This window comes from Ambystoma mexicanum, chromosome 6q (assembly GCF_040938575.1).
Source record: "Ambystoma mexicanum isolate Mex_15411 chromosome 6q, UKY_AmexF1_1, whole genome shotgun sequence".
In the NCBI taxonomy this organism is placed as follows: domain Eukaryota; kingdom Metazoa; phylum Chordata; class Amphibia; order Caudata; family Ambystomatidae; genus Ambystoma; species Ambystoma mexicanum.
The window spans coordinates 194,966,965-194,980,328 of NC_090937.1; the positions used below are offsets into that span (position 1 = coordinate 194,966,965).

General features: G+C 42.7%; 1 protein-coding gene across 2 annotated transcripts in view; it reads right to left on the minus strand.

Moving 5' to 3' along the window:
- Nucleotides 1-13,364, minus strand: part of SUSD1 (sushi domain containing 1) — a 1,292,988-nt gene that overhangs the window by 444,290 nt on the left and 835,334 nt on the right. For both annotated transcript variants that reach the window (XM_069630622.1, XM_069630623.1), the window contains exon 15: nt 6,369-6,558. In XM_069630622.1, the coding sequence (XP_069486723.1) occupies nt 6,369-6,558 (190 nt within the window). The remainder of the gene's footprint in view (nt 1-6,368; nt 6,559-13,364) is intronic.

A 13,364-nucleotide genomic window follows, 5' to 3' on the forward strand; every position in this document is an offset into this window, starting at 1 on the left:
TAGGGACTTGAATTGATAGTGTCTCCTATTTTGAACCTCAGGTATTTCCTATGTGCTGGCAACATTGAAATATGAAAGTAGTGAAACCTGAGGGTATTCTCCCAGGTAGGCCCTGAGGTTTCTCTATTCAGGTGGCCAGGGGAGGGACATCACTTTTTGATCCCAACCCTGGGGGTGGACAAACACTGAGACGAGGAAGAGAAGCCAAGGAGCAGAGAGCAGCAGAAGCTGAAGCCGGGAGGAGAGCGGCGTGCTAAGACATTAGGAAAAGTGCTTGTTCCTTCGGGACCTGTGCCAGCCCCAAGGGTGTCTGTGGGGCAGGTGGTGAGACCTTGACCTCAACCCTGCGTATCCAGAGTGAGACCGCCTGTCAAGACAAGGCTGCCCAGTGAGTTTCATGAAAGCAAGAGAGAAACTCAAGAGCGTGCGCGTGACTGAAGAGGAGCAGGAGAAAGGCACAATTTGTAAAGCAAAATGGAACGAAAAGAGAGAAGAATGAAAAGAGAAAGCATAAGAAGTACAGAAAGTGTAAGAAAGCATGGAAAGAGAGAAAACAAAGAAGGAAAAGGTGCTAGAGGCGCTGAAGGAAAGTAAAGCAGAGTAAAGGCATGTGAAATGTGTATGAGGCACGAGAAATGAGCGGATAGGTGCAAGTGTCCACGATAAAGGAAAGTGTGTGAGAGGCACGATATAAGGACAAGGAACCAAAAGAAGGTGCAAGTGTGCACAGTGAAGTCAAGAGTGCATGGTGAAATAAAGGGAAGCAAAGGAAAGGGGTGCAAGTGTGCACGGTGAAGAAAGGGGTGCCAGTGTGCACAGTGAAATCAAGGAAATAAAAGAAAGCAAGAAGGGGTGCAGGAAGCACCGGAAAGTGAAAGGCTGGAAAGAAAGAAACGGATGGGTGCAAGTGTGCACGACAAAAATAAGGAAACAAAGGAGAGCAAGATGGGGTGCAGGAAGCACCTGAAGGTGAAAGGATAAGAAGGAAGAGCAAGGAATATGGAGAGGGATAAAAGGTCAGAGTTGTCACGCTGGGGAGGAGCAAAGAGCCCAGCATTCTCGAAAGACTATGATGCTACCCCATGTAAGAACTATTGTTTGTTTGCAAGAACTGTACAGAAAAAGGCACATCCTGACTAGGAAAACATTGTTGTTTGAAGGCAAAGGGGGCCTGAGCTTGCGGAAGGGTACCCTGAGAGGCCTAATAAGAGTTGTACAAGAGACATTATTGTTAAAAGATGGAAGGGACATAAGATTGGGGAAGGGAACCCTGGGAGGCCTAACAAGAGTTGTGCAAGAGACGTTGTTGAACTGTGTAAGGAGAGGCCTACACTTGGGGAAGGGAAACCTGAGAGGCCTGACCAGAACTGTGTATTCTTTTTTGTTCGGAACTGGAAGAGCCCGAGTTTACGGAAGGAAACCCCAAGGGCCCAAGGATATTGTGAACTTTGTTGATCTGCTGCAAGAGACCTGCATGGAAGGTTCTAAGGGCTCCCCCTTTTGAATTGAACTATCTTACACTGGAAGAACTGCACCCATTTGTAAGACTATCTGAAACCAGCTGTGTGTGGCTTACTTTGACTTTTCTTTGAACCACTATCTTTTTCCTTTTTAAAGACTTCCTAGCACATTTTTGTAAAGAGTGAGGGCAAGCATAGGTTTAGACAGGCGGATTATTGTTTTGGACTTTCAGACATTGACGGCCCTTAGAAATATCAGTTAAGGGAACCATCCCTTTAGAGTTAGGGTTAGGGCATTACACCAACCCAGGAACCTTAATAAATATAGGTTTTGAAACTAACATCTTTGAGTCTGTGTCTCTCTTGTTGCCATGGCTGTCCCTCATTATGCATCTTTCATATCCAAGGTTGCCATGTAATCCCTGTGCTTCAGCAGTGGAATTAACGCCTGCAGAGTTGTTATCCTGAGCTTTGAGGCTTGACATACTTGCTTGCAGGATACAGATCTAATACTTGGCACATGGTTAGATCCTTTTTGAGTACAAGGAAGTATATTGAATAGATACCCTTGTTTACATGGTGAGTAGGGATGGTTCTATAGCTCCCTTTCGCAGCAGGGCCTTCACTTCTGCCACAAGAATAAGGCGATGGTCTTGGGTCATTCTTCTTGGTTTTGGCGGGTGGTACCGAAGTGTCTGGAGGAACTCAATACAGTGTCCCTCAGCCTCTGTTTTGCGCGCCCACTTGTCTGAAGTAATCTGTTCCCTTGCATGGGTGGAGCAGGTTATCCAACCTCCTACTGCAGATGCAAGGGAGGGGACTTGGACCGGAGAGTCATTTGTTGGCAGGGGTAGGGAAGCCTTTGGCGGCTGCATTTTTACCTCTTCCTTTACTGTGGCGAAAACCTCATTGTTGAGTGGTCTAATAGGTGCTTGTTGACCTTTGAGTGGAGTAACAGAGTGAACCTCCTGTGTTGTAGGAGGCCTGTGTAGGTCTGGAAAAGGACTGCGCTCAAAAGGACTGGCGGGTATTGAAGACGTGGGTTTGCAGGTACGGTTTGTTGGGTATTGATTTAATGACTTTAGAGACTCATGCTCTTTCTTTGCTGTACCACGAGCTTCATCAACTGTCTTCCTAAAGAAAGCAGACTCCTCTATTAGTTTGTTAATAAGGGAAGCCTGCGCCTCTGGATTGAACCCAGAGTTCTGTAACCATGCATGGTGCTTGAATAGACTGCCTTCAGTCAAGACTCGGCCAGCTGCCTCAGCGCAGTCTAAAGTGTTCCTTAAAATATTTTGGGTGGCCTGTCTGTGCTCCTGAACAATAGTGCGAATTGCGACTTGGCTGTCTCAGGAACATATTCAAGGCCATCTTGTACAAGACCAAAATGAACATCACTGAAAATGGCAAGCAAAGGGGAGTTGTTTGCAATGCAGGTATAATAGGCTGCTGAAGTTGTGATTCTTTTGCCAAAGGCATACAATTCTTTCCATTCCTTGTCAGAAGGAGTTTCAGCTGCAGACAGTGGCACTCCTGGACGCTTCCTGGTTGTAGTAACAACCAGAGGACCAGGAACAGAGCGTCCCCAAATAAATAGGGGATCTGAGGGAGCAGGTCTAAACACCTTTTCAACCAGCGGGTTGACTGGTAGTGTTAGGTAAGGCGTGAGCAAAGAAGGGGCAATCCACTTCTTTAAAGAGTTAAGTAATGGGACAGCATGACTCGCTGGCTTTTTCTCTTTAAGGATATATTCAAAAAAGTCAGGATCAGGCACTGCCTCCTGAGTGTGTATCTTAAAATGTTCTGCTGCTTTTTTCAGAATATTATTCAACAGCAGCTGATCATCAATGGGGGGGGTCCATCTCGAGGCTGCACAACAGGTGTAGCATTTGCAAATATGTTGTCTGGCTCCGCCTCCAGAGTGGGGGTTGTAGGCCAAGGCCCCTGGTTATCCTTGTCATGCAGTCATGTGTCTGGGTCCTGGCCAGTAGGATCCTAGCCATCGTCTCCCTGGACTGGAAGATAATATAAATCCTCATCCTGATCATATTGATCATCGAGAAAAATATCACCTGAACTATCGTTGTGTTTAGGTATGGGTGAGGTTGTTTGAAAAACAGGGGGCTGAAGTCTGGGTGACTTAAAAGACCTAGGCTCCTGATTTCATGGAAGAGATATTTTCGTGAATCTGTCTGAAAAAAAAATAAATTCAGACATCTTCTCCATGGTCTGCTCAGGACCCTGTAAGGACTGAGACAAGATGAAAGAGGTATGTACATACCTCTGTGATAAAGCAGGAGGGGAAGCCTTTGACCTAGTACTATGGGAGTCAGTTTGCTTCAGTGTTTTAGACAATTTTTCCCTTAATTTCGGGTGAGTTTAAATTGTCAACGTGCATTTCGACGTGTCCAAATTGGCCATTGAATACTTAGGAGGAGCACCATGAAAAGTCTAAGACTTTCAAAGCATGACAAAAAAGTTAGTTCGGAATAAACTTGTCTTCAGTAGAGAAACATAACTTTGCTGTAGTTGATTTGCTGTCATAATAATAACCATATTGGGTTCCTCCACACAAACTTAAGGGGAGATGTTTTGCGGCGGCGCTGACGCTGGCCCAGTGCAAATAATCATAAGGGGGCATCACCACACCTTGTGACAGCCCTAACACTAAGCATGGGTGGACGAAGTCTATGAGATACTCATGAAGAATGATGCTGAGAGACGAAGGGCATGCGCAGGAGAGCAAGCTTTCATAGGCTGCTGCATACAGGGACGAGCTGTGGCTTATGGTGGTAGCTGGGCTCGTATACAGGACTTTAGAGTTAACCCCTGCTGGACTTCCAGAGAGCATCAAGACCCGCATGGTCAGTGATCTGCAGGAAGACTGGTGCTGATTCCCAATACGTGCTATGTGGTTTCCCTGTTGCCAAGCTTTTGCATACCTTGTGGCACTATCCAGAACTGGCAGAACTCGGGCACAAGAATAAAGGGAAGTAAACATGCTGGGATGTACAATCCCTTTGATCTGATTTGTTGTATGAATGCACCAGCCACATGATGTGCTGCTACCCGACCAACATGAATGGTTGCCCACCCCTTCCTTGTAATTGAATGCACTAGATGACTATGGGTCAGACCTAGAACTCAGAACTTGTGTTATCTCTTGATGAGTCTGATCCTGGGTATTCGGCAATGTTATGGGAGCATATTTGCACACAATGACTCATTCCCAACATTGGAAGAGCATGTAACATGTATTACATCTCTGCTCTCCAATGCACCAACGTATGCTGAATGTAACTAAGTCTACTGCAAGTAACAGTGCCACAATGCCCTTGGGCTGTCTGTGCGCTATATAAATGTAAAAACAAAAATTAAAAAAAATACCGGGACTCAGCTCAGGGAAAATCAGCCTACTAGAAATTGAGCTAAGGTGGGCATTTAATATTGCCCTTTAAAAAGTGACACTGCGCATGGATACCAGTGCAAATATCAGTTATATGGAAAAGGTTCCGGAGGAAGGGGTGAAGCTAAGGTGAAAGAGGAGGTCTCCTGCCTGGTCGCCTCTGTACGGGATGCCCTAATCCTTCAGAAATTAGATTCTTGGGTTATTTTGTTAGATGTAAAATGTCTATGCATTCTATGCCTATGCATTCTAAAACACCAAAATTCGATGGGTGGAAGGCTTTGAATGAATCAGCCACTGTCATGTGCTCAGGGGAGCTTCCAGGCCATGTCTATTTTTTAGCCAGACCTGCTAGGCTATATCTGCATGGGAACAAGCAATCCCACACATATTTTGGCCATGATGTGTTGGGGTGGGTGCTTTATTTCGGATACTAGTGTATAGACCCGTTTGCACGGACCAAAGTGCAGTTTTACATTCACACAGTAGGACCACTATATATCCCAAGACTACAGCTCCCTCTAGCGGTGACAACAGACAAAGCTATGCAAATTGGACCACTGTAATATCCTAAGGCAACAGCTCCCTCTAGCGGAGCATTCGGGCAGCCCCTACTGCGCATGACAGCATCAGACAAACATACATCTGGCCTTTTATTATATAGTATACAAGCTGGGTTTTCCCTTTGTGTAATGTGAAAGCAAGCTGACAAAAGATGCAAAGGAAGACTAGTCCGAGAAATGGGCAATGGTTATGATTAATTCCAAGCGTTTCTATTCATTGTTCTTGAGTGTTGCAAAGACACGTGTCTCCAGCCTAATCTCTCTACCATCCGAAGCTACTCCTCACTGATGACGCCCAACAAGGCTGAAATGTTCATGGGTTGCTTGTGGTCTCATGCAGACGGAATGCAACATAGCTGAGGCTAGCTATCCCTTTTTGGGACTTTGACCGTTACTGATTTGCCTCACATAGTCCTCCTTCTGTAATGGTACAGCTGGATAATTAATGATGTAATGGAAAGCTGCTTAGGTAGAGCAAATGACAATGGGTATGATTAATTCAAAATGTTATGCCCATCACTGTTTAGTGCTGTAATTGGAATATTTACATGACTGCATATCCCTGTTCATGGAACATCACTCTCTATGCACATTGCAAGCTCGATGACAAATCAATTTTACGTATCATTCATTATTCATGCTTTAAGTACTACAAAAAAAGAGTAATGTTTGTTGTGAATTTTCCAAATTCCAGCAGACTTGCGGAAAAAGGTTGGTGTCATCACTCAGTAATTGTAGCAGCACACTGAGATGCAGTTTTTTTGCTCTTTCATTTGGTACAAATATCACACTACAAAGGTGCATGGCATTATGAAATGGGTCCATTGTGAGAATAAGTGGAAGTGCTGAAAACGGTGTGCCAAATGCATAAAAGAAAACCTAATTTTGCGTCTCCTATTCCTGGCCTCTTTGCACATTTCTACAGAGGGTATTACCTACCGGATGTCTGTATAGCGATTGTCCTTGTTAACACAAGACCTTCTGGGGATGTTGCGCTGACATTCACAGTATAGCTGGTACTCGGGCTGAGGCGTAAACACACCATGGGGGCCTCCGCAACTGCACTGAAGTTAAAGGCTCTTGTGTGGGAAAACTCCTTCTGGTACCATCTGCTTCCATGGATGTGAACCTGTAGCAAAAAGGAAAATAAATACCTTCAACTTCCTAGTTAGGACTACAAGAAAGCATTGCGTTCAGTTTGTAAACAGCATTCTCTCTGTGGCACAAGCGAATCTAACTCTTCACTATAAAATGTATTGTGTAGAATTTAAGATAGCATCGTTTGGAAGACGGTTGCTTCCTTTAAACTTGTGCAGGGGGAGCCAACAAATCATGTTGCTTTGATCACAGCTTGAATCCCACAATCTCAGCCTGTGTTGCTAACAGCCCGACAGCTGCATCCCTGTCCTGCCATCTTCCCTCCACCCTCCCTCTGGTCACTGTGTCCTCCCTTCCCCGCCCACTTACCCCACTCATCTTATTCTTTTAGCAGCCACGCAACGTCTGCCCAGCTGCAGTCTCTGTCCCGGGCTGCCGTGGAAATGGAAGACAGGCTCTGCAGGGAGCGCCGTCTTCCATCTACATGGCAGCCATCTTAAATCAGTATTTACTTTGAATGAACGGGACGGTACGAGGCATCCCGTTCATTCAAAGAAAATGCATTGCTATCGGAAACCCGGGGTGCTAATGGCAATAACACCCAATCTGGCCTGCCAGATCGGGTGGTAATGGCCCTGGGGCCCATCGTTAATACCCTTGTTGCGCTTGTGCCTATAACTTTGGCCCCTGACCATTACCACCAATTTGGCCCACCGGATGAGGTGTTATTGCCACATTAGGCTGAAGTAATTCAGGCATATGATTTAAAGTGACCATTGCTGGCATAGATAAATTGTGGCCTACAACCTATTTCAAGTACCACAGGTGCCTATTCTAATCCTGGCTGCGCCAATATTATAAATAAGAATGTATTAACTTTTTGATATATTTTAGATCCTCTGCTGCGCTCAGGGAAGTTCAAGACCACTATACCTGTACGTGTTCTCTAAATGACAATTGCACAATTTCAAGAATTGCCCATGTGTGCCAAGTTTATCTACGTTTTAAATTTCTTCACTTTTGCAGAAACTATTGCATGAACTTAATTCTTTTTCATGTTCACAAGAACTATTAAATCAACTTGACTTTATCAATCAACAACCAATTTCTCACATCATCAACTTGATTTCTGTAACCTTCAATTTCTCCAAATGTGTGTCCTAAAGCACCAACTTAATTTCTTATCACTTCATTCATGGATAACTTTTACAGAAGCAATAACACTGACTTGACTTTTAAATCGTTTCATAATTACAGTACAACCTATTGCCTAAATACCACACATCCTGCAACCAATTCTGTTTAATTACTCTGCTAGAACAGCCTCCACATTTTTGCAATCAATTTTTCATATTTGTACTCCAAGACCGGCCTATAATGCTAGAACAGCCTACACCTTATTCCAGTGAATGTTTTATATAATTATACTCTTAGAACAGCCTACACATGTTTAACTCATAGTTCCATATAAGTCATCATGGGCCTATTGAAGAGCTTCTTAAGGGCTTGTTTTACTGTCTTTCTTATATTTGCTTGTAAGAGATTGTATATTTTCTTTGGTGTGCGTCTCGTAAATGACCCAATTTCACACAAAAATTATCAACATCTCTTTTAGTTCAACCAATTTGGTATATATTCCGTTTGATACTGACGGTATGCGCCCCATCAATCTATAGTGTTTTGGTTCTCATCAGGTTTTTTTCACCACCTTAAGTTTGAAGTTCAAGTGTACAGCATGTTAACCGTGTGTTCCAGCGTTTCCCGTCAACACGCTGTGCTCTTCCACTTATAGATTGATGGGAAGCACACCTTGAGTAATACATCAAAATACAGTAAAGCTAGGCCCGAAGAAGCTCACCATTTGGCCCATGATGATTTAAATGGACTCACAATCTATCTATGCCAGTAATCGTCACTTTAAATCACATGCATGAAGCTGCTTCCACAATCTATTTATGCCAGCAGTCTCTGCAAGGGATTTACAGTGACCAACCATATAGCTGGCCACTGCAAGTCCCTTGCAGTGATGATGCAAACATATGCACATGCACACTCCTACTTGGACACCCTCTAATCCTAGCACATGCATACATGGACAGCTGGCCATCCCTGTTGTGCAACAGCACTGTGGGAGGATTGGGGAGCACTGGGCATCAGGAATGAGTGAGGAGTGTGACTGACCTCCGCTAACGCCCTCCGTGGCACCGCCCCTGCATATGTCGGAGCCCCACTCACAGGTTTTTTTTTTTTGCATCAGGCTGGCCCTCAGTCAGTGCTCTGGGCAAGGGACAGCTCACCCAACACTGCATTACTAATACAGGGAAACACTGTCCGATGAGCAGGAGATATAATACTGCTATAAACCTATACAGAAGATATTTCAGTCATGTATCAAACACAGACCCCATAGGGAGGAGAAACAGAGTAGCAACAGACACAGATTTAGCCCTCCTTCAGGAAACAGAGTGATTAAAATTATTCAAATCAACATTCTTCGCTGATGCCCCAGTTATTTCTGTACCATGGGGCATGTTGCAGCGGAATTTTAAAATGTTTTTAAATCTGAAGCAAGAGTAAACGAAAACCAATGGAGACACGTTACTCCTTTGCCACCGAATATTCTCTGCGGGTCTAATTTACTATTCCAACTCCAGCTCTAGAAAATGTGGGGAAGTTTTGGATTTTGGACCCCTGAATGTGAAGCTACATGAATTCCCCCAGTGGGACTTTTGAGGGAACACTCCAGCTGCCTGCCACGGCTCCTAACATAAGCCCAACTGCATCACTCATTCCCCAACCACCGCCGGCGGTGGGTTCCCAGAGTACATGCTTTTCATTTCCACCCAAGCACACACTGAGAAGACTTCCAGGAGGTCAGAGCTGCAGTCCCACTGCAGTCACACTCGCAGTTGCGCACAACTTCCAGGTCTCTGTGGTGTGGTATCATATATGTACGCCAGGCGTGGAGCGCAGCAGATCTATGTGATCACTGAGACCACATATAATTGCGACGGCCGAAAATGCTGACTTTTTCTTTGTTGATTAAACCCCCTTTGCACCACATAGATATGCGGGGGGAGACCCCCCGCATCTCCCCATACTATCATTTTTTATTTATTTATTTTTTTTATTTTATTTAAACAGATTTTATGGTTTCCATATTTGAAACCTTTAACCTGATCATGTCCATTCTTCCATGATGTGTCTTCAGTTTGATGTACAGTATCCTGATAGCAGAGCTTGGTAACACCTTATTGTGCCTGGGTCATGTTGTTGATCACCTCTAGTTTCTTGAGAATTAGAATCACTTGTCTTATGAGTGCCAATGTTATTTTCATGTTTTCTCCTTCTACAAGAGTCTTCCACCACTCATCAACATTCCTTGTCACGTGACTTCTTTTTTTTATTTTAATAATTTTTTTTATTAAGGTATGTAATATACAATCATATAGTCATAACTTCATAAGCATAATGCAGTGAAACTTTTACATGAGAATAGATGAAACAATGGTAAAGTGGAAGTGTTCCAGTAGAGCAATTAATTAAATACACTGTGTGCAATGTGAAATTGAGCATATAAGGAACAAATTGTCAATATAATTGAAAACTTACACATAAGAACTATAGCACAGTGTTGTGCACAACTTAGTATGGAACAAATTCTGCATTATGATGTCTAAGTGGGGGGGGAGGACAAACATAAGACTGACATATGACGAACACGACATATGGAGGGAGGGGGGAGAAAGTGAGGTGGTAGGTATTGATGAAGAGAGGCACATTGGTATATAATGCAGTAAATATTCAGTCAAGTGTCCAGATTAGTATTCGCATATACTAATCTTGGGAACATCAAAGGAGTGTGAGAGATTTGGAGAAGTCACATTCCATGCGTGGTTACATTAAAATGGTTCAGAAATCGAGTAAAAAATGACCACTTAGCATTAAACTTAGGTATAGAGTTAAGATTGTTTGCCATGCACATTTCCATCTTTTGCGTGAGACATATGTTATTCCACCAGCTTCTTATACATAAGGAATGAGAGTCTTTCCAATTGGCAGTTATACTCTTCATAGCCAAACAAATAAAGAGATCATAGAGCCTGGAAGCATCATATGGCAAGTGGGTGGTAACTGCCAGGCTACCTAAAACAATATTCATAAATGAAAGTGGTATATCGGTGAAGAAAATAGAGGTAAGGTATTTCCATATTTGTTGCCAAAACTTAAGGGTATGGGGACATGAGAAGAACATGTGCTCATACGATGCAGGGGTAGCTCCACAAGTCCAACAATTGTCATTGTCATTAATATTGGATAGAAATAATTTGGCTGGTGTAATGAAAGCTCTATGTATAAAGAAGAAAAAATGTTGGGAGTTATTTGCTGATGTTGAAATATATTTGATTCTAGAGAAGAGCTTAGTCCATGTGTAATCGTCTAAAACATAGCCAAAGTCGTCTTCCCATTTGTGGCGTATCGAGCACAACTTCAGGGATGATATAAGGATGTTGTAGAATTTTGAAGCCTTTGTGTCAGTGGGCATAGTAAGATGTAGCAATCTTGAGGCATCAGGAGTCAGAATATCATTGGAGGAGCTGTGGAGAGCGTCAAAGCAAGAATTAACTAATTCATTATAGAAGTTGTAATCTGTGTTGGGGATTGAGAATTGATTTTTAAGCTGCTGAAAGGAAAGGATAGATGATTTATTTATGATTTGTTGTATAAATCTAATACCCTTTTTCTTCCAGGATTTTCTATTTAGGGTTTTATTCTTAATCAGTATCTTATTGTTATGCCATAGGTAAGGAGAAAGGCATTTTTTTGGGGAGTGTGTCTGTGTGAATAAAAAGAGTTGGAGGGCTGATATTGTGGCTCTAATGGGTTCTGATATAGCCAGCGAGGAGTGCTTAAATATATAAATGAGATCGGTGATTTCTACAGGATACATTAACAGTTTCTCTATGGTACACCATGTGGCAATGTCTGACGTTATGGGGCAGGCAAACCAATATCTAGCTTGCTTCAAAAGAAAGGCAGTGTGGTATGCTTTGAAATCAGGAAACCTGACACCTCCTTTGTCATATGGTGCCTTCAATTTGGTTAAGGCTATTCTTTTGCTTTTGCCCTCCCCCCATAGGAAATTTAGTAGGATAGAGTAAATTGATTTATAAAAGGAAGGAGATATCGGAACACATAAGAGTTGTAGATAATATAGAATTATTGGTGATAACATCATCTTGATCGTATCTAGTCGGCCCCACCAGGACAGATATAGGGGGGACCATCTGGATGTTAATTCCTTAAGTCTATCTAGTAATGATTGTGTGTTCTGTTTAATGGTGTCTTGGATGGTAGGAGCAAATCTAAGGCCTAGGTATTTAATAGAGGAGCTGCACCATTTAAAACCAAAGGGGCCTATGTCATATTTAAAGCAGTAGGGATTGAGGGGCATAATTTCTGACTTATCTTTGTTAAGTTTGTACCCTGAAACTGAGCTAAATTGGGATAGTACTTCAAGTAAATATGGGAGGTGTGTTTTGGGGTTTTTGATGAGAATAAGGATGTCATCAGCGTAAGCAGCTATTTTAATGTGGGATGTGCCACTTGCTATACCTGGAATATTGTTATTGGATCTGATTAGTTCTATTAACGGTTCTAAGGAGAGGATGTATAGAATAGGTGAGAGGGGGCAGCCTTGTCTAGTACCTCTGCTGAGGGAAAAAAATGGGGAGGTAAGACCATTAATACATATTGAAGATTTTGGGGATGAGTAAAGTAAACTGACTAGAGAAATGAACTTGTCACTGCATCCGTGCCAGCGGAGGGATTGGAACATGAAGTCCCAGCTGACTCGGTCAAAGGCTTTTTCAGCATCTAGTGCTATAACCGCTGCGCCCTGTTTATCTTTTTTATTTTTATTAGATAGGTGGATAGCATTTAGAAGGAGTCTGGCATTGGAAGAGATGTTGCGCCCTTTAACATAGCCGACTTGTTCAGGTTTGACAAGAGAAGGAAGGGAGGATTCGATCCTGTTGGCTAAGATTTTTGCAAAGATTTTACTTTCTACGTTTATTAGAGAGATGGGCCGATAATTACCTGGTAATGACGGGTCCTTATCGGGTTTGGGGAATAGAATAAGCAAAGCTTCTGAGAAGGAACCTGAGGATGCTTCTTGGGATATAAAGTAAGAAAATAGATTTTGAAGCTTGGGTATGAGAGATTGAGCTAACCTATCATAGAATTCTGTGGAAAGGCCATCTGGACCTGGAGCCTTGCTTTTACCCAATCCTTTGATTGCTTTGGAAATCTCAGGAAGAGTAATTACAGAGTCTAAAGAGGATAAATCAGTTTGGGGGTAGGAGGATCTATTAATATTATCAAAAAAGGACGTGATGTTATTATGGGGAATGGAGTTCTCGGGAGTATATAGTTTGGTGTAGAAGTCTCTAAAACAATTTAGTATATCTTTGGGATGGTTATGCACATTGCCTGAAGAGTCTTTAATGTGGGATATGAAAAATTGTTCCTTTTTGGTTTTTAAGTAAGAGGCCAGTGTTTTTCCAGCTTTGTTGGATGTTTGATATATTTTCGTTTTGTATTTAAGAATTGTCCCTGCAGCAAGATTTGTGATCTCTTTATTAATTGAGAAGCGTAAAGTCAATACTTTGTGGAGATTGGTAGGGTTGGAAACACTATAATAGTGTTGTTCGGCTGTGGTTAGCTGAGAATAAAGGTCATCTAAGTGTTTTTTGCGTAGAGCTTTCATTTTTCCAGAGTAAGCCATGATGTGACCTCTCAAGGCAGCTTTAAAGGCATCCCAATTATTCACTACCG